The sequence below is a fragment of the Nanorana parkeri genome, unplaced genomic scaffold (assembly GCF_000935625.1).
Source record: "Nanorana parkeri isolate BGI_ZX_2015 unplaced genomic scaffold, ASM93562v1 scaffold21, whole genome shotgun sequence".
NCBI lineage: Eukaryota > Metazoa > Chordata > Amphibia > Anura > Dicroglossidae > Nanorana > Nanorana parkeri.
In genome coordinates this window covers 650,562-678,246 of record NW_017306289.1, presented here as the reverse complement: position 1 = coordinate 678,246, position 27,685 = coordinate 650,562, and the positions used below count along the sequence as shown (strand labels likewise).

At 39.8% G+C, this 27,685-nt stretch overlaps 1 protein-coding gene across 1 annotated transcript in view; it reads left to right on the top strand.

Annotated features, from left to right (window-relative positions):
- The window catches only part of GABRA5 (gamma-aminobutyric acid type A receptor alpha5 subunit), a 168,307-nt gene that overhangs the window by 14,028 nt on the left and 126,594 nt on the right, over window positions 1-27,685 (top strand). Inside the window, exons 2-4 of the mRNA XM_018563208.1 lie at window positions 6,001-6,122; window positions 18,239-18,306; window positions 21,472-21,692. Of these exons, the coding sequence (XP_018418710.1) occupies window positions 6,001-6,122; window positions 18,239-18,306; window positions 21,472-21,692 (411 nt within the window). The remainder of the gene's footprint in view (window positions 1-6,000; window positions 6,123-18,238; window positions 18,307-21,471; window positions 21,693-27,685) is intronic.

Here is a 27,685-nt window from a genome sequence, read left to right as displayed (position 1 = left end):
TAACAGATTTAAGGAAACAAAAATATGAGTGGTAAGTGACTTTTAGACCTTAAATGTCTCACTTCAATAACTTTTTGAAACTATTAGCAAAAGATCTGATATTAATTTGGCACGAAATTGAACTATTAGTCCAGAAGCACAACTTATACATTATTGATAATCAGATGGAATGCATTACGGAATATTGAAAGGTATCCTTGTGGAAGTAGTCAAACCTCCCTACGACAATGCTGAAATCTGATCTCAACCTAAAATTAATGCTTTTTTTGGTGGAATGGAACACAAGTGCCAAGCAGTTGTGGACAGACATTTACCCACTCATATGCTGCTGCTTGGCTTTTCAAACCAAGCTTCCAGTGCCACTAGTCCCAGTAAAAAATCCATGTATTTTTATAGACCAGTCCATATGAGACACAGAATTGGTTTGTCACCCACCCTCTATTAGAATCTACATTTATACACTGAGTGGCCAGATTATTATGACCACCCCATCAGTACTTCGTTGGGCCACGAGATGACTCCACAAGATGACTTCGTTGGGCCGCCTCGTGACTCCACGAGATGTTGAAAGGTGATGCGAGGAATCTGACACTGCACTGTTGCCCTTCTGTTGTCTTGTACGAGTCTTGCCACTCTCCGTTCTGCCCTAACATTGACTAGTCGCTGACTGCCACAACTTGCACGTTCAGACCCAGATTTTCGGCGGACAGTCCAGTCTTTAAACACTTTAACAACAGCTTCTCTTGAACATTTAACGAATTCTGCTGTTATGCTGATACTCGCTCAATGGCTTGACCGCCAACAATCATCCCACGTTCAAAGGCTATTAAATCGTGTTGTTTACCCATATCCCACTCCGGCTTGAGAAAGAGGCACCGGCCTTGAAACGCGTAGCCATTGGACAGCTCTCTCCCAGCCCCTCACTGACGTCACACTGACAGCGAGACACAGTGAGCCGCGGCTGCAGAGACTCAGCGGGTTTCCCCCGCCTGACTCTCACTTGAGCCGTCGGGCTCAGCCTGGCCAGCTGAGACCTGGTGATTCTCCACAGTGACATCCCAAGTTACACCAGCCCCAGACGGAGACTATTTCACAACGTTTTTTACTCCCGATAGGCATCCCCCTGGACAGGGTAACGCCTATCCCACTTACCATCAATGAATCAACAAATAGTGAGTAATTTCTCCCATTTTCCTCTTTTTATTTCACTTGTTGGTCACCACAATCCAACTGGGTTTAATACATCTGTGTTGTTATTACCATTTTTATTACCATACACTTATGTTTATATCTATATCCATACCTATACAATACACTTAAGGCTGAGAGAGCTAGTGACACACAAGGGATGTGTGAAACTAGAGATGTGGAAAACTGCTGGGAGCTTCTAAACAGTATGGAGTACTACTAAGACTATTTCTGTTGAGAAATGCTGTAAAGGCCTAGAATTGGGACACTTAGTCTGTGTGAGACAACCCTGAGTCAGTGAGACTATTTGGCGTTAATTTGCCGAAAGCCAAGCAGACTTTATGTTTTGTTATGCCGAAGAGAAGCATATTATATGGAGTACATATATGGTTGTGTGAAATAAAAAAACTGTCCTTTTATGTCAATCGGCTTTGAGAGTGGTCACTAAGTGCTCACCATATGTTCTAAATTCCCCAAAATATCACAGTATACATGGACAAATTTACTGTAAGCAGTGCAAGCATACGATGGGCCTGTGGAATCTACGGTGGGAGTTGTCTACAGCAGCTACTGCATTGCTTAGGGGAACCAATTCTGACTCATGTTTTCTAAAATGGAAATGAGTTTTAGGGGAACCCATCAGAGTGGTAAATTATCTCATATGTGGACAGAAAAGGAAATGTCATACTTATGTGGGTCAAAGATGTTGGACAGATATACTGTATTTTAATACAGTGTCAAGCCAGAACTTTACTTAGCAACAGTACAGACTAACCTAAATACAATTTCCTGCAGTCAGTTCTTAGGAATGCTTTCTAGGTTGGCAGAACATATATGTCTCCTAGATATGGTGCCCATGCATGTAGTGCTTCTGAGGTATAAGCGTTAGCTAAAGGAAATACTTTTGTTTTAAAGACACAAAGCAGTTTCACATATTTTATCTAATGTGTATATGATCTAATGTTTTATCCAGTGTCTAATAGTCATATCCACAACTGCATTGCACCTTTAAAAAACAGCCACACCCTCAAAAGGACATCCCATAATGTTGCACAATCAATTACCTGGTGATTCCAGTTGCAATACTGTATTATGGGACAGAGTAGAGACAAAAACTACTGTGGGAATTTGGTCATATTATAAAAAGGCAGCTGATAAAGTTATCTTTGTTCATATTGGTAATTTAATTATCGGTATATTGAACTCAATATATTGAACGAGTATAAAGTAGAACTGTGTTCAGGCGATGAATATATTCTTAACAAACAGTAAATAAGCCTTAACTACCTAGCTTTTTGGATTAACTGGGTGTGTATACATGTCCTGTTACATCCGCCCACACGGGCGCGGCGTGCGCGAGCGGGAAATGCCCGTTATTTGAAAACAGGCAGCGATGCCCGTTAATATACAAGCGATCCGCCGGCTATAGAGCCGACGGATCGCTTGTATGAGGTCCCATAATGTGCGCTCCCCCCCTCCCGCTGTCAAGCTGGTCCCGGGCTCCGGTGTGAGCCCGGCACCAGCATACTGCCTCTGTCACAGGGGATCAGAGGGAGGTCGGTTCACAATCTCCCTCTGGTCCCCTCTCCGCTGTCAGAATGCGGAAGTGGTGTATATTACATCACTTCCACATTCTCGTGTCACTCTCCAGCTTCAGATGCTGGAGAGAAGCTGGAAGAGTGAGTGCGCGCAATTTTTAAGCTTGACATGGATGGTGTCTATTTACCCGACGTGACCCCGTCTTTTATATGTTACCATGGAAAACTGCTGGGAGCTTCTAAACAGTATGGAGTACTACTAAGACTATTTCTGTTGAGAAATGCTGTAAAGGCCTAGAATTGGGACACTTAGTCTGTGTGAGACAACCCTGAGTCAGTGAGACTATTTGGCGTTAATTTGCCGAAAGCCAAGCAGACTTTATGTTTTGTTATGCCGAAGAGAAGCATATTATATGGAGTACATATATGGTTGTGTGAAATAAAAAAACTGTCCTTTTATGTCAATCGGCTTTGAGAGTGGTCACTAAGTGCTCACCATATGTTCTAAATTCCCCAAAATATCACAGTATACATGGACAAATTTACTGTAAGCAGTGCAAGCATACGATGGGCCTGTGGAATCTACGGTGGGAGTTGTCTACAGCAGCTACTGCATTGCTTAGGGGAACCAATTCTGACTCATGTTTTCTAAAATGGAAATGAGTTTTAGGGGAACCCATCAGAGTGGTAAATTATCTCATATGTGGACAGAAAAGGAAATGTCATACTTATGTGGGTCAAAGATGTTGGACAGATATACTGTATTTTAATACAGTGTCAAGCCAGAACTTTACTTAGCAACAGTACAGACTAACCTAAATACAATTTCCTGCAGTCAGTTCTTAGGAATGCTTTCTAGGTTGGCAGAACATATATGTCTCCTAGATATGGTGCCCATGCATGTAGTGCTTCTGAGGTATAAGCGTTAGCTAAAGGAAATACTTTTGTTTTAAAGACACAAAGCAGTTTCACATATTTTATCTAATGTGTATATGATCTAATGTTTTATCCAGTGTCTAATAGTCATATCCACAACTGCATTGCACCTTTAAAAAACAGCCACACCCTCAAAAGGACATCCCATAATGTTGCACAATCAATTACCTGGTGATTCCAGTTGCAATACTGTATTATGGGACAGAGTAGAGACAAAAACTACTGTGGGAATTTGGTCATATTATAAAAAGGCAGCTGATAAAGTTATCTTTGTTCATATTGGTAATTTAATTATCGGTATATTGAACTCAATATATTGAACGAGTATAAAGTAGAACTGTGTTCAGGCGATGAATATATTCTTAACAAACAGTAAATAAGCCTTAACTACCTAGCTTTTTGGATTAACTGGGTGTGTATACATGTCCTGTTACATCCGCCCACACGGGCGCGGCGTGCGCGAGCGGGAAATGCCCGTTATTTGAAAACAGGCAGCGATGCCCGTTAATATACAAGCGATCCGCCGGCTATAGAGCCGACGGATCGCTTGTATGAGGTCCCATAATGTGCGCTCCCCCCCTCCCGCTGTCAAGCTGGTCCCGGGCTCCGGTGTGAGCCCGGCACCAGCATACTGCCTCTGTCACAGGGGATCAGAGGGAGGTCGGTTCACAATCTCCCTCTGGTCCCCTCTCCGCTGTCAGAATGCGGAAGTGGTGTATATTACATCACTTCCACATTCTCGTGTCACTCTCCAGCTTCAGATGCTGGAGAGAAGCTGGAAGAGTGAGTGCGCGCAATTTTTAAGCTTGACATGGATGGTGTCTATTTACCCGACGTGACCCCGTCTTTTATATGTTACCAAAAAAATGGGTAATATTAGTTGTTTTATAACAAAATATAAAAAAATAATAATTTAGTACTTTCTCCTGAATATAGTAAAAAATAAAACCCCCAGTGGTGATTAAATACCACCATAAGAAAGCTCTATCTGTCCCTAAAAAATGGTATAAAATTCATTTCAGTACAGCGTTGCATGACGGAATAAATGTCAGTCAAAGTACCGCAGCGATGAACACTGAAAAATGGCCTGGCCAGGAAGGGGGTCTAAACACCTGGTCTTCAAGCGGTTAATGTGCATCTGTGCTCAGACTATGGAATGTTTTAATACATTCTTAACAAGCAGTAAAATCTTTAAAGCAAGCCCTCCATAGCCACTTTAGTAAAAAAATCAGTTTCTAACAATCATTTTCTAGCAGCTTACAAGCACCTGGTGTTTGTTTATATTAGTAGGCTGTTAGTTTTCAAAATTCCAACTGCAACAGAACATAGGAAGAGTGGAGCTGTGATTTTAATACCTCTGTTGTGAACTATGAAAATGAATTTCTCTACAATGCCTATAGCTACAGAGGCAAATAGGGGTTTATATTAAAGTGTTTTTACTGTTTGATATGTAAATACTAATATACATATTCTTGACACAGGTTCACTTTACAACAAACCCTCACTGGCCCCTGTAGCTGCAGTCACTGTCTAACAACACATCCTCAAAGAAGCACCACTACCTGGCACAAATGTGTGGATGGGAAAAACAGGTAAATGACAAAATGGTGAATCAATGGTGAATAAACGGTGAAATTGAAATGGTGGTGTCTGGCACTCACATGTGATGGAATGGAAGTGGGCTCAGTGGTGGGAATCTCCTGGTGTTGTTGTTGTGGGATCTAGTAGTGATAATGGAGGGATGTCCAATGGGCAGATTCACCATTTTGTCATTTACCTGTTTGTCCCATCCACACATTTCTGACAGGTAGTGGCACTCATTCTTGCTTCCTTTTCGTCCTTGTTCACCAATACACAATTTAGACACCTCAGTCTAATACTGCTAGGAGCTGCATACTGGCCTTGACACACCACCCCCACCAGGAGTGTGCTAACTAAATTGGACTTCATTTTTTGTAAGCTTTTTTAATTTTACTTTCACTTTTTGTTGGCTGCTAAGTTCCCCCCTACCAGCAGTGAGTTGGCAGCCTACCGGCTTTCTCATTTCTAATGTAAACACAGAGCAAGTGCACAGGAAAAGGGAAAAGAGCAGAGTAGCGAGACCCATTTAGAAAGACTTCAGTGCTTCTATTGTGAGCTGTGACGATGAAGAGCACCACAAAGGCTGTAACTACAGATGTCAGTGAAGGCGTATTTTAAAGATTATGTATTGCTTGTTTAGAATATATAAACATTTAAGTGTCTATAGTCTGGCTACAATTCTACCTAAAAGTAACATTTTTAGGTTTGGTTTAGAAATACTTATTAAAGACTTATGTATGTAAATCCTCTTACACAGCTTTTCACAGATGACTACTGCTTCAATAAAAGAAGACACCAATGATAACATCACCATATTCACCCGAATACTAGATGGTCTGCTAGATGGATATGACAACAGATTGCGACCTGGACTTGGAGGTAACAAATTTTTATTTATTATTTGCTGTTAATGTTCTCATCACGTATTCAGAGTCATGAAATCTCATAACATCTTACAAGATATTTCACAAGAGGATGATTAACTTCTAGGTTTGCTTTTACCTGACAAGCTAGTGTATACAGTATTTTAAAGAGCTTGTATTACTTCTTATCTTCTAAAATCTGTTTTCTCTACTAATAAAGAGAAGTAGTGTATCTTGATCTATAAATTGAATGAATCGCTGCACAAAATTAAATTTTTCACAAATTTTCCACTACACTGACTATGTGCAAGCAGATTTGTTTCATCTGCTGACAACCACACAATTTATGAATCCAGGCAGTCAGGACTCAATGAATTGAATTTTTTTCCTCAGAGCTGTAGACACACTTTAAAGCAAACTGTGCTTTGTTTCCCTTAATCTTCCACCCCTCCACAGGTTTCCTTTAATTCCCCACCCTTCTCCAGCATATATTTTCCTTTGCTTCCTCATCACCACATTCAGCAGCAGAGGCCAAAGAAAATACCTGGTTCTGGCAGATATTGGGAAGTTTGTGGCTGACTCCATGAGGCCGGGCTGGCCAATTAGCATTGTGACACACAGGGTACACAAGTTGAATTTAAAAGATTCTGAAAGAGATTTACCAATTCACTTGATTCTCAAGATTTCTAGTTATCTAAACATATTTCTTTATAGAAGATAACAAAGAAAGGGTGCTGTGTATAAAGGAATAAGGTGTGATGTGCGTGTTTACTAATATTTAGTGTATTTGTTCATAATGGCTATGGCTAAGAGTTCAACAAATCCTTTTTGGAATTCATGGAACCCAAACTTAGTAGCAAATCCCACTGAAGTCTAAAGGGGGCAAATTTTGTTAGCAAGTCCTGGACATATTTAAGACTAATAGGCAAACTACAGTCAATACAGGCATGGGGAGGCAGGTACTGCCAAGGCAGATGTACTAAAGCAAAAAAAAAAAAATAATGTACAAAAATACTGTACAAATAAAAGAGGTATTTTCTTGTGGCTCAAAAGCAACATTAAAAATGCACAAATCCTTTAAATAACATGGCTGGAAGATGGTTTTAAGCTGTACATGGTGTTATGGAACAGTACGATTTTCAGACATTCTCAGTGACAGCATACAGTAGCAGCACATACATTTTTCTTTTACAATTATCTTGGCTTACACAGTGAAGCAGCACCCTAATCTGATTAGTTTCAGTTAAAAAAAGGCTTTTATCATCTAGTTTTGACATCAAGCATTCATTTTAATCGTGCTTTTTCATCAAGCATTAATTGGTCATTAGCTTGCTAAAGCATGTTCTCAACGATGCAAAAATGTACTGCCACTGGCCAATTTCTATGAAACTACCCAAGGAAATTAGAGACTGTAGGTGATACAGCAGTGATAAATTGCCCAAGAATAATGCAAAAATGATAAGCGCACTACTACTAACGTGGTGGAAGGAATTGATTACTTTGGTTTAGATTGTATATCAAGCAGTGGTGAAGGGTGTGCGGTCTCCTTTAACAGGGAGAGGAACCCTGTATCTAGAATAAACACAAACCAAAAAGCAAATTAGGAGCGTTACTCCCCGAGGAACTGATAGTTAATGATGGGAGTGATGTGTATTGGAAATGTTAGTGAAAACAGGTAAAAGGACTCACTGTTAGATGGGGGCAGTGAAGATTGTCTTGCTGTAGAAACGGGTTGTATTCACATGAATGGAGGCATTGTAGGTCATTCTTGTGGGTACTGGGAGGCTTTCCACATATGGAAAAATAATCCATTTGCCAAGCAGCTAGTGTTCTATGGGAGATATATTGATGATATAGTGATCATCTGGGATGGCCCTCCTGATAGTGTGTCCAACTTTGTTTTTCATTGTAACAACAACAACTTTGGACTCTCCTTCACCCATGAGGTTAACAGTAACACATTGGTTTTCCAGGACCTAGAACTTTCCACCACAAACAATCACATCATTACCAAAAATTACATCAAACCCACGGGGGGAAACTCTTATCTCCATTAAAATAGCTGCCACCATACCAGATGGAAAAACACCTTATTACAGAGGCCTACTCCACTTATCTAGAACCTGATCGACCCACAGCCCATAACAAAAATGAATCTCCAAATAGAGAAAACAAAGTTACATTTATCACAGCATTCAATAATAGCTATAAAGCTATCCAGAGGGTGATACAGAAGAATTGGCATATTCTATTAAAAGACCCAAGGTTAAGTCCTACATTACCATCTAAACCGTCCATCAATTTCAGGAAAACTAAGAATATTAAAAACATGATAGCTCCCAGTAAGCTACTCCAATCTTCAGAGATTCATCCCAAATGTTTCCTCTTTGACAACAGAGTTGGGATCTTTCAGTGTAGAAAACCAAAGGGGTTGATTTACTAACCTTATAAACACACCACAAACATGTATACACCTCTGTAGTGTGTTCCCTCCCAGCATGATCTATGGGTGGAATCTAAACACCTTTGTAGTGTGTACACACCCAGCAGGTGTGTTGTGCAAAGCCCTGCATGAATTGCAAGGTGATGTTGTGTAAATTAGCTCTACATTGTGTTGCTTGCGTTGATGAATGCAGGAATGTAAATGCATGAGCTAACCATTTTTGTCTAAACTGTGAAGCAGCATTATATATGCATCATGTGCATGATTTTTCCATATATGGCATTAGTGGAAATATGCTTTTAGAGACTTTTTGGTTGATAAATATGTTTTGTTGTGTAAAAATCACACGCACCTAGTGCGTGCGTGTGTTTAGGTTAGTAAATCACCCCCAAAATGTCTTACATGTCAATTTATCCAACATGGCCAGACCATGTTCAAAGATCACCTTACCAACTCCTATAATATAAGACAATTTATTACGTGTGCCCACGACCACTTTGTATATGGGCTCACATGCCCTTGCGGCATGATCCATGTTGGCATCACCATACGCCCCTTACACACAAGAATTGGTGAACACAGGCGAATAATTAAGAAAGGTGACTTTGAACATAGTGTCCCCAGGCATTTTACTTTAAAACATCATAAGAGGACTCAGGACCTACGGGTCTTCGCCATTGAACACATACCCACACATTTAAATACATCTGAACGTTTTTGACTTTTATGTAGAAGAGAGACCTTTCGGATATACAAACTTAACAGTTTGACACCAATAGGTCTCAATGAGGAGATTGAAATACAGACGATTTTATAACTTTAATGATGAAGGTTCAAAGTTAAGTTTAAAAAAAAAATATTTAAGAACAATTTTTATATATAAGAAATATAAAACATTTTACTCTGTTATATTATTTATTGATTAAAATATTTGTTTAAACTTACACTATTGAATAATCATTTTTTTTTTGTATTAACACTCCAAATAATTCTGTCCTATTATTGCATGGAGGATTCTATCATCCCTGCAATACATTAGGACACAGTTATGCCAATTGTTGTTTTTATGTTTGGATACAAGATTAATCTAATTGCTATCCCTCAGATACTATCCATGTTAATTTCTATTACCCACAGTCAAGTTCTTATCACTTTTCCATTTTATAGTCTGGTCTATTGCCCCAAATCTCTGCATTCCAGATGAGGTAACCTGCTAGTTTTCCTAAATCAAGAAATACACCTAATCGTCTAATCTGTGCGTTCCCACCAATCATATAGCCATATAACGGGTTACTCCACCCAGCTGTCAGATTTAAAAGTCCTCTCCATTCCCGCTAATTTTTTCTGTACATTCTACCAGTGCTTGAAAAAGAGGCATAGCCTGGAAACACATAGCCACCCAGGGAACACTCACACTGCCAGCACCAAGGACAATTCAACACCCGGCATTGACTCCCTGCAGCACTGCTTTTTTTGTTTCCCATTGATCACACAGTACAGCGGTTTGAAGTGCCCACCCGCACGAACACTTCCCACACAGCCGCAACGCTTCAGCCTGGCCAGCTGAGCTTGTGCAACTTACATCTGCTACCTCTGGGAAACCTCCCACTCGGGATCGTGAGCTCCTATTCTACACATCCTGTCATCCATGAAATCCTCATTTACATCCCTCGTTCCAGTACTATTTCACAAGAATGACCTACAATGCCTCCATTGATGTGAATACAACCCACTTCTACAACGAGACGATCTTCACTGCCCCCATCTAAGTCCTTTTACCTGTTTTCACTAACATTTCCAATACACATCACTCCCATCATTAACTATCAGTTCCTCGGGGAGTAGTGCTCCTAATTTGCTTTTTGGTTTGTGAAAAATTGGCCAGCAGCTGGACATTTTTAATGAGAAAGAATTGGCCAATGCACTAGAGACAGAGTACAGGCAAGGGGTTTAGTACAAGAATTAAAAGACTTCAGAGGATACAGGAGTATAAACTTTTCCTATAGCTGGGAAGTTTTAATCAGGAATAATATGCCTAACTTTTATTATATATGTTGGGATAGGGGTTTGTGGTAGGGATGCACCGATACCATTTTTTTCTTACTGAGTACGAATATTGATACTTTTCCTCAAGTACTCGTTGATACCAATTACTGATACTTTTGGTCCCAGCTGCAACTGCTGCAACCCTGGTAGTTCTGCCACTGATTCCAAGCTGTATAGGGACTACAAATCCCAGCAATACATTATACAGCAATTCAGAATACCATCAGCTAGAGAGGACTCAGCTGCAGTGCAAGGAGCCTTAATGATAGGAAGAGAGAGCAGACTGACAGAATTATGACCTTACCAGTGTGCTTCTTTTTTTCTTTCACTGTCCAGTCACATGGTTGGGGTGGGGGGAACCTGTAAGTAAAAGTGAAACTACAGCAGAAAAAGATCCGGTCCACTTTCCTGATAAATAGGGCTTCCTGGGGGCAGAGCTGTGTAAATCTCAGGACTATGTATACAGAAATACAAACCCTTTAGCAGGTAAAAGATTTCAAATATATATCAAATCTGTTTTAAATTGTTAATTTAGAACATTTGACCAAGCTATTCCAGTTGTTTGATTATTGTTACAGTTTAAGCCTTGAATACAGTATATATTGTTTATAAATCAGCTACATGTACAACAGTCTATACTAATATAATGGCCTAATTGTCAGAGGTAAAGGGAATGTCAAGTTTTTCAATATATATTTAGAATAATATGTAAAAAGAGATAAGCTTCATGTACATGTTTTGTCAATATTTGTTGTTTAAAAAACTTTAATCTACTTAGGCTGGGTTCACACCTAGGCGTTTTTCCGCGCTTTCGTACTCGGGGAAAAACGCTCAAACAGGGAAATGCCATTATTTTCAATGTGCATGGTTCCCATCTGGGCGGTTTTCCGCGAGTACGAACGTGCGGGAAACCGCCCTACGCCCAAAGAAGTACATGTACTTCTTTGGGCGTAGGGCGGTTTCCCGCACGTTCGTACTCGCGGAAAACCGCCCAGATGGGAACCATGCACATTGAAAATAATGGCATTTCCCTGTTTGAGCGTTTTTCCCCGAGTACGAAAGCGCGGAAAAACGCCTAGGTGTGAACCCAGCCTTACAGTGACGTATCCAGGGCATGGCACATGCCCTGGGCACCACTTGAGGGGGGGGGGGTTGCTGCCCTGTGGGTCAGTGAAAGTTCGCTGACCCAGGGGGACATCAAACAGCCGACTGCCATTGTAATTAATCAACCCCCTCCACCTCCGTTTAGTTGCTAGGATGCCAGGTGGTCCTAGCAACTAACCGGTAGAGTCAGGGGTTGAATAATGACAACCTCCGTAGCTGTCAGTTAGTTGCTAGAATGTCAGGTGGTCCTAGCAACTAACAGACACAGGCAGTGTAAACCTCCTTCTGGTCAAACTGTGGGCAGAGAGTTGCGGTGCATACTTTGGTCTGTGCTCCTCTTGTCCCAATGCAAACTGTAGTAGTAGCTGCTGCAAAGCAGTGGAGGTGGGTGTTACAAGCAGGGCCGTTGGTTACAGGAATGCTGATTTGGCACTGTAGAGAATGAGGTGGAGGCATGTATCAGCTGGCTCTCGAAGGACACACTTTCTAGGTTTGGAGTGGGTGGGATTGATGTAGGGATCGGGGTACCTGCCGGGGGGAGGCTATTAGAAGGGGCCCTGTCAGGTAGGCTGTATGGGGCTCCATCATTTCTAATGGTGGCCCTGGTTACAAGGGGCAGGTTATCTGTTTTCAGTAAAGCCCCTTGTTTGGCTGATTGGTGTTAAAGAGAATTTTATTTACAAAAGCATTGCAGCAGACAGTGGACTGCCACTGTCATTATTCAACCTCTGCTGCCTGGACCTCCTGGCATCCTAGCAACCAACCAACAGCCAGGAAGTTGAATTATGACAGCAGATTGAAAGACAACTGGTGGTTGGCTGCTAGGAACATCCTAGCAACCAATCAATGATTTGCTGCCTCCCCAGTCCCCACCCTTCCCAGCATTCCCATTTGCATGTCATTGGGTTGCCTCCTACTGTCCGCTCCCCTCAGTCAGCCGCCTGCCCTCGCCCCCGCCTAAATAAGGTAGTGACACATAAGGGACACATAAGAAGCAATGCTTCACTATCAAATAAGGGGGAGATGTAAGTTCCCAGTGGCCCCTTCTTACATCAGAGGCCCCAGGTTCCCCCTTCCATCACAGTCCTAAATTACATCTGAGCCCCCCTTACATCCAAGTCCTTAGGACTATGATGTCAGGGAGTCTCTAGGGACACTAAGTCCCCCCTTACATCAGAGTTCCCCCTTACTTCAGAGTCCTTAGGACTGATGTAAGGGTGGGACTCTGATATAAAGGGGAGCTCTGGGGATGCTGATGTAAGGGGGGGGGGGACTTTGAGTACTTTGATGTAAAGGAAGACTCTGATGTAAGGTTGGCTCTGATCTGATGTAAGGGGGAGCTCTGCGGACTCTGATGTAAGGGGAGAGTTTGACTAGCACTTTTGAGTTGACATTATGGTAAAGTTATCTAAAATATGGGTGTCAGATTTTGGAAAGAGCAAAAAGTTTCCCAGCACACTCACCAGCCAGCATGCAAAAAAACTTGTCTCACTGCTAAGGTTAAAAACAGAGGTTTAGATACACGTCTTCTGCAGAAAATGTGAAAACCGCACTGCCTCGCCAAGGCACCTCTATATAGTGCGGTCCTAACTATACACTATGAGAGTCTACATCTTGGAGCACATATGGCAAAATATAAAATTGGGTGCAGGTTTGTCAGGAGGAAGCCCAACCTCCCTTAAAGGCAGATTTTGGAAAGAGGTGCAATTTCAGTGCTTGCCATAGGCACTATTTTCTGTAGATACTCCTCTGTCTATATATTCAACAGAGTAACAATTATAAGAAAGATCAAGCTGGTATAAATGTAGAAGTCTACTAAAAATAATGACCTCAAGATAAACACTGCAATAATAACCCAAATATGTATTGAAAATACACTATATGTCACTTTTATTGCTAATTAAGTGGCATGGGCTGCTTTCCAAAAAAAAAAAGCTAAAAGATGCGCATAAATGCTGTGACTGGTTTAGTCAGAGTGACAACGAGATTAATACTGAACGGAGACTGCTGGCTGGACATTCATAAAGAAGACACTATAAATACAACTGTCAGATCTTATAAAATGTTTAATACATGCAATCACTGCTCCTAGGGTGATAATTATAAGGGCAAGTGACTCCTTCCTGTTGGGAATATAAAAAAGCTTGTTCAGGAGGTGCTTCAGTCTTGGGATGGCTTTAAACAGCTGCAACATTATATAATTTATCCAGCCTGCCTATCTGGGTCTTCTCAAGTGTTAATGTAGACCATTCCACATAATCATTGCGGAAATGAGAGGGACATTGATTTCACCTTTAAAGCTGCTATACTCTATGAAGTTCAAGTGAAGGAATTAGAAAACAATCCAAGTTGTCTTACAAAATTACAGCACATCTATTATGTTACTTTATATAATAAGACAATTTTAGCCGATATATAAAAAGGTTTATGGGATTATCCTCATTTTTATTAGAACTTGCTAGCATCACATTTCCACTATGGACCAAATAAACAGGCCCATAGTGGAAATGTAAAAATTACTCTGGTCTATAATGGTCATACAGGTACTAGAACTGAAGTAGTTAATATGTACAATTCGTTACACTGTTGTTTTGTATTTGACCAGTTCTAGGTGAAGATTTTTGGGTATGGAATGTTTTAGTTCAGATTTTTGTGGCCTCATGCAAATGTATTTATTTAAATAGTTATGGTGGTGTTGTCTGCTTGATTTCAGAGTGATAGTATTGTTTTTGTCACAACAGGTTTAGGGATTAGGTTAAGAGTAAATTAAGGGGTATGTTTAAGTAAAATGTGGGTTAGGTTAAGGAGTTCCTCTAGCTTAATGGTTTAGATTTAGAGATTAAGTTAACGTTATGTTTAAAGGTGTCCTCAGGTTAAGGGCTCAATCACACGGGTGTATACATCTATACAGCATGCATGCGCATGCAAAGACCTGTACCCGGGAGGGGCAGGTGCTGTGTGTAACTGCGTGCAGCCACCTGTACCTTCCTATGGACAAACGTGGCTACACTCCAACCCGCACCTGCAAATCCGTGCAGGTCCTGGGGGCCCGTACTTGGATGCAGACGGTGTGTGTCCAATTGCAGGCTCCCGCACCTTCACAGAATTGAAGCAATCAGCATCAAACTTATTGTGGTCAAAACCTAGACCAAAAATAGTGCATCATGGTTATATTGGGTATAACAACAGACAAGCATGCAGGGTACCTCTCCTATGCATAGCCAAAAGCCTTTGTCGAAGTTACTAGATTACCAGCGACTAAAGAAATGTCCACTTGATAGTAGACTCACTGCGTAATGCCTTCAGGATTTTAGTATGCGTTCTTTGAAGAGAAGAACTAGTGAACACATTTCCCACCTGTCTAACGACCATAACATTTCCTACATCAGTGTTTTAAAAAAACTTTCTCCCTGTCAGTTTCAGAATACAGAGAGGTTTGGTGAGGTAATTTATGATCGGATTGTTGTACAGAAAATAATAATTTTTAGATTATTTCTCCCTTCAGCCAAAACCTCTTAGGAGATGTGCAGTGCCTTATCTCCTTGAATATTTCGTTATTTATGGAGCACTTCACAGCAAAACTTGGAACTAGACAAGAGTTTGCCTTGCGGAGACACTGCGCACTTCCCTAGATTGAAGATTTAACTTTCTACATGCTACATGTCTTGTGGAGTATAGTGTTCACCGCAACTGGAGAAAAACAGTGCTTCCGTTCACAGAGCTCTTTCCCTATAGCCTGCCACCTGAGGTGCAGTGGATCCGATTGGTTGGTGCCTATACCAATTGCCAAGGGCAACCTTCAACATATATATCTAAAAATAAGAATAGACAAGGCAAGAATAAACCCTCAAATTGATCTATACAATAGAATATCAGGACTTTGAAATTCTGCATAAATATCATACAATTCTGTTTGTATTGATCTCACATTCAGAGATGATGCAAACCTGCAAGTGGATTGTTAAAATATATCCATACCATGCTGTTTTTAAGATTCTGGAATTAATAGAGTGAGCTTTTATTTGACTATGTGAAGATGTGCTGCTTGCTTTGCTGCTTTGAATTCAGTAGGTATTTCTTTTTTTTACTTACAATGGGATTTATAACTCACCAGAGCTTTGTCCATTAGTAAATTAAAAGGTTACTATACTGTATGAACTATGTTTAGTATTTTGTCAGCTCCTTCTGTATGAGGGAACACATATTGTGTACTTTGCCTACATTGATGCATGTCCTCTCCAGAGTCTCTGAGATGTGTCTCCTTCTTTGTCACTATATCACCTCGGCTAACTATTCATTTTTACATAGCCCTTAGTTCTGAAACTGCACAACCAGCCAATAGGTTTTGTAAAGGTCAGACCACTTATTCTAAACTGCTCAGGTACAGATCCGTTTTTACAGAAAGCCTGTAGAAGAAAACTCTATTGGCTACCAAGGACAAAAACATTTCCTAATACAGTTTGTCTCCTAACAAGAGATGGTGAAAGAGCTCTGGACACAACACAACTTAACGGTACTGCTTCCAGTGGCAGATGCTGAGTGCTGAAAAACAGAAATCACCACCACTGGAGTTTCTGATTATATTAGCCCTATATAAAGCATTGATTGCTGCATAGATAAATTAGCTTTCTTTGACCAATCTGCATTTAATTAGATCTTTTTTCTATCACAACAGGGCTTTCAATTCTATGTGCTTTGCAGAGGAGCTTTCTGTGCAACATGGGACTTATTGGTCCCTGCACAATTCCCTATATGTCAAATCTGAACGAGTCATATCTTTCTTACCCTAATTCCTGATGTAAGACTTTCAGACTAATACATAAATAATGGAGCAATGTGCTTTTGGGTCGGGAAAGAATGTACACATTTTAGCTGCTTCAGGTTTTAATAACAAAGTGTTTATTAAATCAGTCAATAGTGATTTATGATCACTTTCCTTTAGAGCAGTCATTTCGTAGACCAGATTCTCTCATTCAATGGAATATTCCATCTTTTTGCTGTCATATTCTACTAGGCTGCATGTCCCTTGGAGCTTGATTATTTTGCATCAATTATGTAATAGGAAAGTTGAAACTACCTACTGAGGCTATAGACCTCCTGCTTACATCACTATATAGTTCATGAATATTCATGAATCTCGATATGAAAGGTCTCCTCAGCGCTATCAGTGTCAGTCTGGAGAAGGATAGAATTATTAAAGTAGAATTATTGAATGGGGAACATTTTGAAGTAGACACAATTCTTGGTTTTACTGATTTGAAAGCATTTACTGTAATATATTTTTTGCACTGTGATATATTTGTTGATATTTAAGTGTCATTCACATGGTATGGTTACACGTGCTAGATTTAGAGTCAAAATTAGAATTTGTATTTATATTCTAGGAAAGGATGAAGACATAAATAATTCCTAAACTAGCAAGTGGGATTGGATGATTTCAATATTACGATTGCAAGCACAAGACCCAAAATATAAATCTGCATTTTTTTACGTTTTTCATGGTACTAAAATCATAAATAACACCTACAGTATATTGACTATCTAGTCATGATTACAAGCCTTCTTGTATTGCCAGTGCTGGCTCTACCATCACAACAGGCTATGCAGCACAATGGGGCCCAGTGGTTTTGTGGGGTCTGGTGTTCAATCCTAATATAGTATCACCTAGAGTTTAACCTTACATCTAGAATATGAAGCCCAGTGTTTGGCACCACATTGTAAAATGAGTATTAAGAGCTGACAAATTATTATAAACCAAATAAAAAACATTGGCAAGTTATCTTTTTATCCTAATAACTGTGCAAAGGGTAAGGGAACATTAGTTACATATGGAGGAATGGGTTCTTCACAGCAAGAGTGGTTAAAGCCCATCTCTGGGCAAAGTTAACCCCAGTTCCCCTCCCTTTATCCCACCCCATCCACTTGTTTCCGATTTCCAACATTTTTAAGATAACATTTTAAAACGTTTTTCCTCACCTACATCCACCATCACTTGTCCATCACCAGTGCCTCTTATGGGAGTGGCAATTGGTGATCCAGTGCTGTAGTTTTTGGTTACAATGCCCAGTCCACTCACTGTGCAAGCTTTAGAATCTGAGAGCACCCATAGGCAGCCAATAGGTTTCCATGTTACCCAGACAGTGAGGGCCAGAGCGGCTTTAGCCATATTGGCATTGCAACAGAGCTGCAGGATTACAGGGTGCAAGCACTAGTCCTCACAATTTGTAGGCCAGATAACCCAAGGGGTAAAGGGATGCCGAGGATGTTGGTGCACATCAGAAGACAATTTATTCTTCTGTTGCTCTGTACAGCTCAAACATAGTCCTGAATACAAAATGAACCACCATTGGTGAATTCTAGCAGCAGTTTTTAGTATTACTATATTAATAATATGACATAAGGAATGGTGATTGATTACACCCTTTTGTACATTCAAGTGTGCATAGAGCAACATGATGTCTAAATATGGCCTTGGTGAGGGACTATCCACTAACAAGCTTAGTTTTAATATAGTCATTCCAACATTTTCTTTCTTACAGAGAGAATAACCCAAGTAAAAACAGACATTTATGTTACAAGCTTTGGACCGGTATCAGATACTGAAATGGTAAGTTAAAGCATCATAACTGAACTGATATGATTATTATTATTAATATTATTTAACATAGACTGACACTGATCTAAAGCTGTTGATATCATACAGTTTTGCCAGTCCAGACAATTATAACAAAAATGGGAAACAAACAAGTTTATGGGTACTATTGGACTTTAGCAGATACATTTTGGATGGATTTTTGGGACAGATTCCAACAGCTTTTCCACTGAGATACGTTCCTCTACCATAAACATACAGCCCATTGATTAAGGAAAGATCTTTAGGAAGAGATATTTTAGGGAGCCTGATGTGGCTGCATTTTCAATAGCTTTCTCATGTTGAAAAGGGTTGGGCAAAGCTGCAAACCACACAAACTGGCTTTCTTTATTATATACATTTTAGGAGGAATTCAAACGGTGTGAGAACGTTTCTACACTACAATGTATGTTGCATTTACATATGTTTTCTGCTGCCAGAGTTTCTTTTTTTATAGCAAAGTGTGGTTGGATATACAGACATTCCCCAGCTTCAAAAATATTTTTTGCAATGATTTGGATTGGCTGTATCAACCTGTTAAGGTATATGAAAGATGGAGCAATACTACTACTAGTACTGGTTTATCTTAAGGATTAGAAAAATAGTGATCAGTCAGGGTGAACCAACCCAGCTGGCAGATATTTTGACAGATACAAAGGGTAGATATACAATTTATAACTTTTTGGATCTGTGATTTTGTCGTTTAACCTATGTCCTCGGACTCTGCTTACATGAAGAGGTTAGCTGGAGCTAGGTGAAGATAGGCTAAAGGGCAACCAAATAAAGATCGCATGAGCTCTTGTTTGTTTCTCCATTATTTCTGCTTCAAACCAGCAGTTAAAGCAAACTAAAACTTTGATTACAAAATGATGAATGCATATGTAATTTCCTCCTGAACTGAGTCCTGCTGTTCCTTTTTATCACATATTCCCATTCTGTCTCCAATCGTTCAGTAAACAAAGCTTCTAACTGCAAATAACTGCCCTACTTCTGGCTGTGTGACAATAGGAGTCACACAACCACTCCCAGCCAGTATCAGTGTCATTTAAACTCCCCTCTGGAACATTCCTAGAAATGAAACAATGGTTTATAGTACTACACTCAACATAGCCAGGAACAATACTAGTATATATGAAAGTGTTGGGCAGCTGTGGGTTGCAGGTGGTGAGCACATTACACTTTTCTACCCTTTCACAGCCCATTATCGGCAAGAAACTACACAAATTCCAAAGAATCCGTGGTACATTTATTTTCTGAAATTGACCTTGGCAGCACACTGGACCTAGACTTGTAAGAGGCTAAGGAGAGAATCAATTACATTACATGCAATAAAAAAGTAATTTTTATGGTGATAAAGGCAATAAAAATTAAAAATTAAACAGGTTGGGTGTGGCGGCAGCTGTGAGAAACAGCATACTTGCTGAATAAATCCAGGAGTTGTGCTTCAAAGGGTAACTAATGGTAAAATCAAAGATTTCCTGGATTATGATGCAGTCTGTCATTAGAATTAACACAGCAGTTTTTGTAATATAGTTTTATTACAATTATCCTGCCAGTAGATTAGTTCTTTTTCCACTTCCATTCCAACAGGGTGACAACGCTGTTTATTCTGCAATGAATCTACCATCAGAGCTGTCCTCCCTATTTGGACATGTAGTTATACCTGGACTTTAAAGTAGTTTTAAACTCTCAAACCGTCAATACTAAATCTAGATCATACACATGTACATTGCTCAACAAAGTATAGTCATCATGTTTACAAACAGCTGGTTCCAAAGGACAGAATAGTGTCCAGCAGCTGCCCATCTACTAGCCTGGGGAAGGGAGAACTGGGGGAGTGACTCTCCTTACCTCGCTTATTAGCACATGCAAGGGTAGCTCAATAGGGCCCTGTAAGGGAAAGGAGGCACTCTAAAACAGGATATCAGAGCTAATGTTCAGGAGACCAACTGATTCTGCCGGAAACTAAAACTTTTAAACATCAAGGAGCATCATCCATCATAGGTGATGCCATTTGTAATAACATAAAATCCTTTTGGGTAAGCGATAAACAAATTAACGCCTAACTCTAGATAATACTTTTAATACAATATAAAGATATTAGTTCACAGTGCATCATAACAGTGGATCATCATTACAATCATAAAATCATAATTAGTGTATCTATGTGTTATATATATGCACACTCAAGGGGCAGGGCGACCATACAGTTACAGTATAAGCATGAATCACAGTAAGCCGACAGTATTGCATTTGCATAGACAGCTAGATAATACTTTTTAAGTACAGCTACAGTTTTGTTTTTCTTTTAGAAAGAGTTTAAATCATATGAAAAATAACTGACCATTGTGTAAAGATTTTGCACCATCTTCACCTTCATTTTAAATTGTGGCTGTTGCTATACTTAAAAGGTAATAAACAACTACAATATATATATAATGACCAATGTGTATAACTCTACCCATAGTGAAATAAGTAAATCAATTGTGTCTTATGTGTCAAGTGAAAAAAGTCCATATACCAAATTATAAATAATATAAAAAAGTAATCTTCCCCCCCAAAAAATTCAAAAGATGATGTTTAATATAAATTAGCCTTCAAAACATTCCAATATTCTACTGCTGCAATGTCATATTAACACATTTCTGTACACATAACTCTCTGTAGCTCCTGAATTATTAGAGGTGAAGACACCTCTTTCTTAAAGAATATTGGCATCTGTTGCAGATGGCATAACACTTCCCACATATATTCTATACATTTCTTAGATGACAGTGACATTATCTATTGACATTTTCTTAATTGCTGTACAGAATAGTTGCAACATGTAGTATTTGATTTGCATTGCATTTAACAATGAGAAAAAGATTAATACTGGCACTTGCTTAAACTAAAGAGATGTATTGTTCCTGGATAATGATTTTTGCACCCCCTTCCCAGGTTGGCTAAATGCACAGATACTCATACTAGTGATATATTAATGAATCATAGTAAAAACCATATTAGTATGAGTCCCTAAAGCTAAGTAGTGGTGTGTATACATATAGACAGGCTTCTTTATCAAGCTTAAGAACATACACATATATATACATATATATGTTGGTCAGTTTGAAAGTACTAGTACTGTATGTTGTTTTGCAGGAATATACCATTGATGTGTTTTTCCGTCAGAGCTGGAAAGATGAGCGGTTGAGTTTTCAGGGACCTATGCAGCGTCTTCCTCTGAATAACTTACTGGCCAGTAAAATTTGGACACCAGATACATTTTTCCACAATGGTAAAAAATCCATTGCTCATAACATAACTACGCCGAACAAACTGCTACGTCTGGAAGATGATGGAACACTACTGTATACAATGAGGTAAGATTTACTTCCTGTTACTATATTTAAAATCAATCTTAAAAATGCATTCAAGTACCCTAATTATTAACAAAAATGTACCTCATTTGTGTATCGCTGAGATGTAGATCCTCAAATTATCTCTGAATTCATGCTGACACTGTCCTTCCTTCTGGAGGGTGGCTACTTTTGCTCCCAAGTAGGTGGCTACTTTACAACACAAACAAGGGCCATGTGCAAAGCAGCCACCCTCCAGAAGGAATGACAGTGTCAGCACATATTTGCAGATTATTTGAGGATTTACAGCCAAGTGATGTACAAATTAGGTCCAGCTTTGTTAATAGTTAAGGTACTTGAATGCATTTTTAAGATTTAACTTCTGAGTTTAGTGTCACTTCAACACTAGATTTACACGATGCAGTGCCTTGAGTGCAAGATTTCCAGTGCAAGAAACTGTGATAAATTGTCTTGAGGCCCAGTGCATTTTATAAAACAAAACAAGCTGGAGGGAAGGGAACACAGGGTATAACCACATATCAGCCATCCATCCGTTTGCCCTTTTTTAGTAACTTTCACTGCAAAAATTAGACTGGTGACTGTTTGCTGAATCATATTTGTATAAAACAATTTATGTATTGATATACATACCTTTCAACTCTCCCTCATTTGGAAGGATAGTCCCACTTTTGGAGCTGGATTCCTCTACCCCTCTTTTTTCCTCACTTGTCCCTTCTATTGGTCTGATGTATAGACCTCTATAAAAACAAATTATGTAGCTCTCAAAAGTGTTTTACTTTACCAAAACTCTTTATCTAATGCTTTACTTATCCTATGTGTTATTTTGAATACCCAAAAAAAGGAAAAGCAGCAATGATAAAAAAATCAATTTTGCGTTAAAACAATAGTTTTTTGCACATGAACCCCAATGGTCTATGTTACTGTGGGCACAGCTTACTCTTTTGCTTACATACTTGTGCTATTATGTGTTCCTCTTTCCCATCTCATAAAGTTGTGAGGTATGTATTGATAAAACTCAAAGCTGTAACAATGGCCATAGCAGATCACTCAATAACTATATGGCACAGAAGCATAGGATGCCCAGGGTTTTTATGGTTACATTCTACTTTATGCAGGTAGTATCAGCATTTTGCAGATACATTTGGATACAATTAATGTATATCTAGTTTGCAAACCTCTATGTCTTGCATGTACCACTTAAAGGTGGCCACATTGAGTCAAAGGGACTGAGCAATGTCTAGCAAGAAACACACCACCATAACTGCAAAAAAAACATGACAGGATTTTGGTGATTACAAAAGTGTATTCTTGAAAAAGGGTCCATGAAACATTTTATGAAGTATTCAGAAGCAAAATAACATTACGAAATGCAGTTTTTACCCCTGGGGAACAGTCTGGGGCCTTATTCACTCTTGGCTAAATGCCACCAATTAGTGACAAAAGACACTGGTTTCACATTCCTGGCTGATGATTGGTATTAAAGCAGTTAGTATTCTATACCCCTATATGAATGACCTTTGACCTTGCAACTGCTTACATCTGCGCTTGTCCTGTGGCTGCACATCACCTAACAAAACAATCACTACTTAAGAAATCTCCATGACCACTTCTTCAAGAAGCGACAGTTAGGCTTTTTGCCTGGAGTTGCGAGTCTTCTTTCTTGGAGCCTATTTAATCTAATTTATGAACACTAGAAACATAAATCTGGCGCAAATATATCCCAATGCGACCCTATGCGAGTTCAAACACTTGCAATTGCTATGATAAATTCCTCTCACAGTGCATTAGTGAACTAAATTGCTTTCAGTCATGGCTTATATCTATATGAAGATGCCGTGACATCACTGGGTTTCTTGCAGGACTTGAATAATCCTGTTTACACAAATGATTTCTGTATATTTACTGACCTGACTACACTAAAATTAATTGGCTTCTGTGAATTACTGCAGTTTGCACCTAGCCACAGCTAAATAAACAACAACAAAAAAAAAATGTCGTATGTTGTTTCTTGTGCAAATAGCAAAATAGCAGTTTATAGAACCTGACCAGCAAACATAGTGATATGACTTATATTATAGCTCATTTTAATAATCACAAAATCTAAGTTGTGCACTTTTCTATAGAGCCTGAAAACACTTTTTTTTGTGCCCAGGATCTCTGATGCTTGAGGCAAACTGTACAGCTGCAAAGTCAATACAGAAACTCTTACAAGCATTGCTGAGTATTACTAGGTTTGAGACATTGGGGTTACAAAACAGTACGACTTGGCATGAATGTGTGCCCTTTGTTCTCTCTGCATGACACCTGCTGGGGCAATTCACAAACCATTAAAGATGCATCCTGTCTGTAATAGAATGATCATGCATACAAAAATCACTTGGCTTGCATTCAGAACAATCCTGGAACATTTCCCAAAAGACAAAAATACACCATCTTGCCCAGCAAGATATGTAATGTACTTACGTAACGGCACAAATAAATTAAGCAATTATCCTTATCAACCACAGTCTCCTGGATTTCTACATAAATAGCTCCTAAATGTTTCTGATGTTCATCATATCACAATAATAACAAAGCCTTTTAAACAGAAAACTCAATAAGCTGATCAGACTTGCACAATGGTTAAGTTTTTTTAGCATCATTACTTTCAAAACTGCTTCAGTTCATTGCAATTTCTAGGACCCCTTCAGGGTCATTCCGCAGCACTTCACTTAGGTTGAGAACAGTACTTAACAGCAGAATATAAATTTACTGCTGTTTAAAGGTACACTGTCTCTTTGCCCGTGCAGGACAGAGTGACAGTGTCTCTGGACCCCATTGCTTATACTCACTATACTCTTGCCGCTCCTTTCCCCTTGCTGATTGCAGAGCTTTTGATTTTACTCAATAGGGGGTGATGGACTGCTGCAACAAGTTTGCTGCTATCACAGAGAAAGTGGCTGTCCTTGTCTGCAAGTTACTGGCTGGGGACTGACAGTATTAGTGCAGGTGGGGCATCTGTACGCAGGTATGATGGCCAGTGGAGAAGCTAGATATTCTGTAATCCAGGGCAAATGCTCAGAGTTGCTTCCCCCAAGGGAGAAGTTCTCCATCCACACACCCAGTGGCACCCCTTCTAAAGTGTCAACCGTGGCACATGCCCCCCCAGCCCCCCCTGCTTCGGCCCTGATGATGGCTAAGAAATTAAATAGCTTGTCATCTTCCTGCACCCTATAATCATGGGTGCAAGCATTCAGTTGGGATTTAAACGAAATTCAGACCGCCTTCTAAACCCTAGTTATATAGCAATCCAGGTGATGTGAAACGTTTTACCATTTTTTTCTTGCAACTGTGAAAATTTAATAATATATATGCCGTTTATTGAGAATTTAGGGTCTATTCACTAAGCTGACGTAGGCAGCGGAGTGAATGACCGACCTGAAGTGAAGTGAGCCGAACACTGTTCGGCTATTCACTTCAGGCTGGTACGGCTGATTTCAGCCGTACATCGGCTGAAATTCAGCAGAGGGCGGGTACAATGCTAGTTTACTATTGGCTATTGCAAATTGAAATAGCCAATAGTAATGTAGCAATGTATTTCAATGGGAAATATTTTTTTTTCCTCTATTCTGACATCGCTCCGTGTAAGAATAAAGAAAAAGAAAGACACATCAGTGTTTCCTTCCTGGGCGGCCGGTAGCGGGAGGCAGAGCGCCCGGGAGAGTTTTTTTTCTTTTTTTTTGACGGCAGCAGAGCCGCCGGACAATAGGAAACTATTGGGCGGAGCTCCGTGTCATAATAAAGAAAAAGTCGGGAGCTGTACGGGCTATAGTGAATAGCCCGTACAGCACCCCTTCGGTTCTACTGAACCGAAGGGGTCCTGGGGCCGAAGCTAGCCAAAGGAATCGCCAAAGCTACGGCTAGATCCTTCGACAGCTTCGTGAATAGACCCCAAAGTCTTGGGTGATTATTGATATGGGGGAAGGAACTAAAATAAGTAGAGCGTGACAAGAAAGGAACAATTTAAACTGACTGCAGAGGAAGGTGTCAAGCAAATTGATGTGTTAAATAATAGGCTTCGGTATTAGAGTGGGATAGAGTACATCCTTGAAATTCGGATGGACCATGTCCTGGTGTTCTGAAGAAAGTTCCAATTCTAGTCTCTAGAAATCGGTAGCTAAAAATACTTATTTCTCGTACGTCATACAGCTAATGCAACTGCATTAAAGTGTAATTTTCACCCAGCTCACGGAAATTGTGCTTGGTTCAGACATCCAATCATTTGCATAGAAAGTTACCATTTTTTTGAACATTTCCCTGCACATAACAAAAATGAACACAGGTCAAGAGTAAAAAGGAATATAATAAATCCACTCTGGGCTGTGTTCATTTTTGTCTTAAGTGCTCGTTTTTATCTAGGTGCAAAAAGTTATACTCACCCGAACCTCCGTTCCAGCCTTGCTCCCCCTCCACTCCAGCAGTCTAAGGATTCTTGAGTGATCATGTTTAATACACTAGGACATGAGGATACCAAGGAACATTCCATTGCTGGAGTGGAGGGGGAAGAGGCTGAAGGAAACGCTCTAACAGCCAGCTAGCTCTAAAGTACAGGTGAGTATATTTTTGTCATTTTTGCACCTAGACCAAAATGAGTATTTAACCCTTGCAGTGGGGAGGTAGCCCCACTACAAGGGTTAAGAAAGTTTGGTCCATAGTTATTTTTTAAAGCTGATCTGTATGACAGTAAAGTCATATTTATTTTCTTGTGACCACATATTTTTTGTAAACTGTATGTCTTACCTGTGAATTCCAAGGCTTCGTAACTGAAATTGGTTTCCCCTACTAAAATACCAAAACAGGGTATTGTCCATGTCCACTGTGTGTAACAGCTTCTTTAAGATGGGACAATGCATCCACAAATATGCCTCCCATCTCTGACCAAATTTGTAGACCATGTAGTAGGCAGTACTAAAGTTCTGATCCAACCTGCAAAGCAATGTTTGTATTGAATCTGAAGCCAGATGCTTGACAGAAACAATTTTATCAAAAATAGAAGCCGATAACAGGTAGAGAATTAACATGGGGATCCCTTACCAAAATAGCATAACCATGCATTTTCTAGATGGCTGCAGTTCAGCTTTAAAATGTGTCTCAACTTGATAGTTGTTTGTGTCTCTTCTTTTTTTTTGCAGTGAATCTTTCACTTATCATGACTGACTGTCTAAGATGACTGGCAGTTGAGACAGCCAAGTCATAACATATACGGCTTGCACCTGCTTTATCATAGCATTTAAGTAGAGAAATCTGCTGACAACGAACCATTCAAAAGGAAATTATTGTATTTTTACAGGTTTTTTTAGATATTTAAGTGAATGTGATAACCTTAATGTAAAATGTATTTTAATTAGGAAATCACCTTTTTAAAAACATTTTTCAAAGTATGGTAATGTAATTCTATATGTACATGGGGTCATTCATATTTACTTATCACATGGAGGCTCTGTTCCCTTCTTAGTAGTAATACACAAATATACTACTCTCTCTTAGTTCAAGTCTGTGGTTCAGATATGACCATGGAAAATAATGGACAGTCTAAATCAGGGGTGGCAAACTCAAATTCATCGTTGGCCGCATCAGCAGTATGGTTACCCTCAAAGGGCCGGTTGTATAGGACTATGCATCTACTCTTTATTATCATAGTAATAGTAATCATGGTGTCCTCAATAAAGTTCTCCTGTGGACGATACCAGCATTCTCATAATAATTATAAGCAGACATCCAGAGCACCCCACTCCCAATGCAGCAGATGTCAAGAGCCCTCCCACCATCAAAAGTACGCTACGTACACAGTGCAGGGGTCAGGATTGCGCCTAAAAATTCCTCACATCTGTACTCTCCCCTACCTTCCTACGTGGACCAGCTCTGGTACCTCCCTGTATAGGCGGCTCCCTCCCTTTGTATTGGGCTATAGTACCTTTTTTTTTTTTCTTTGGAGTGTGGGAGGAAACCAGAGCACC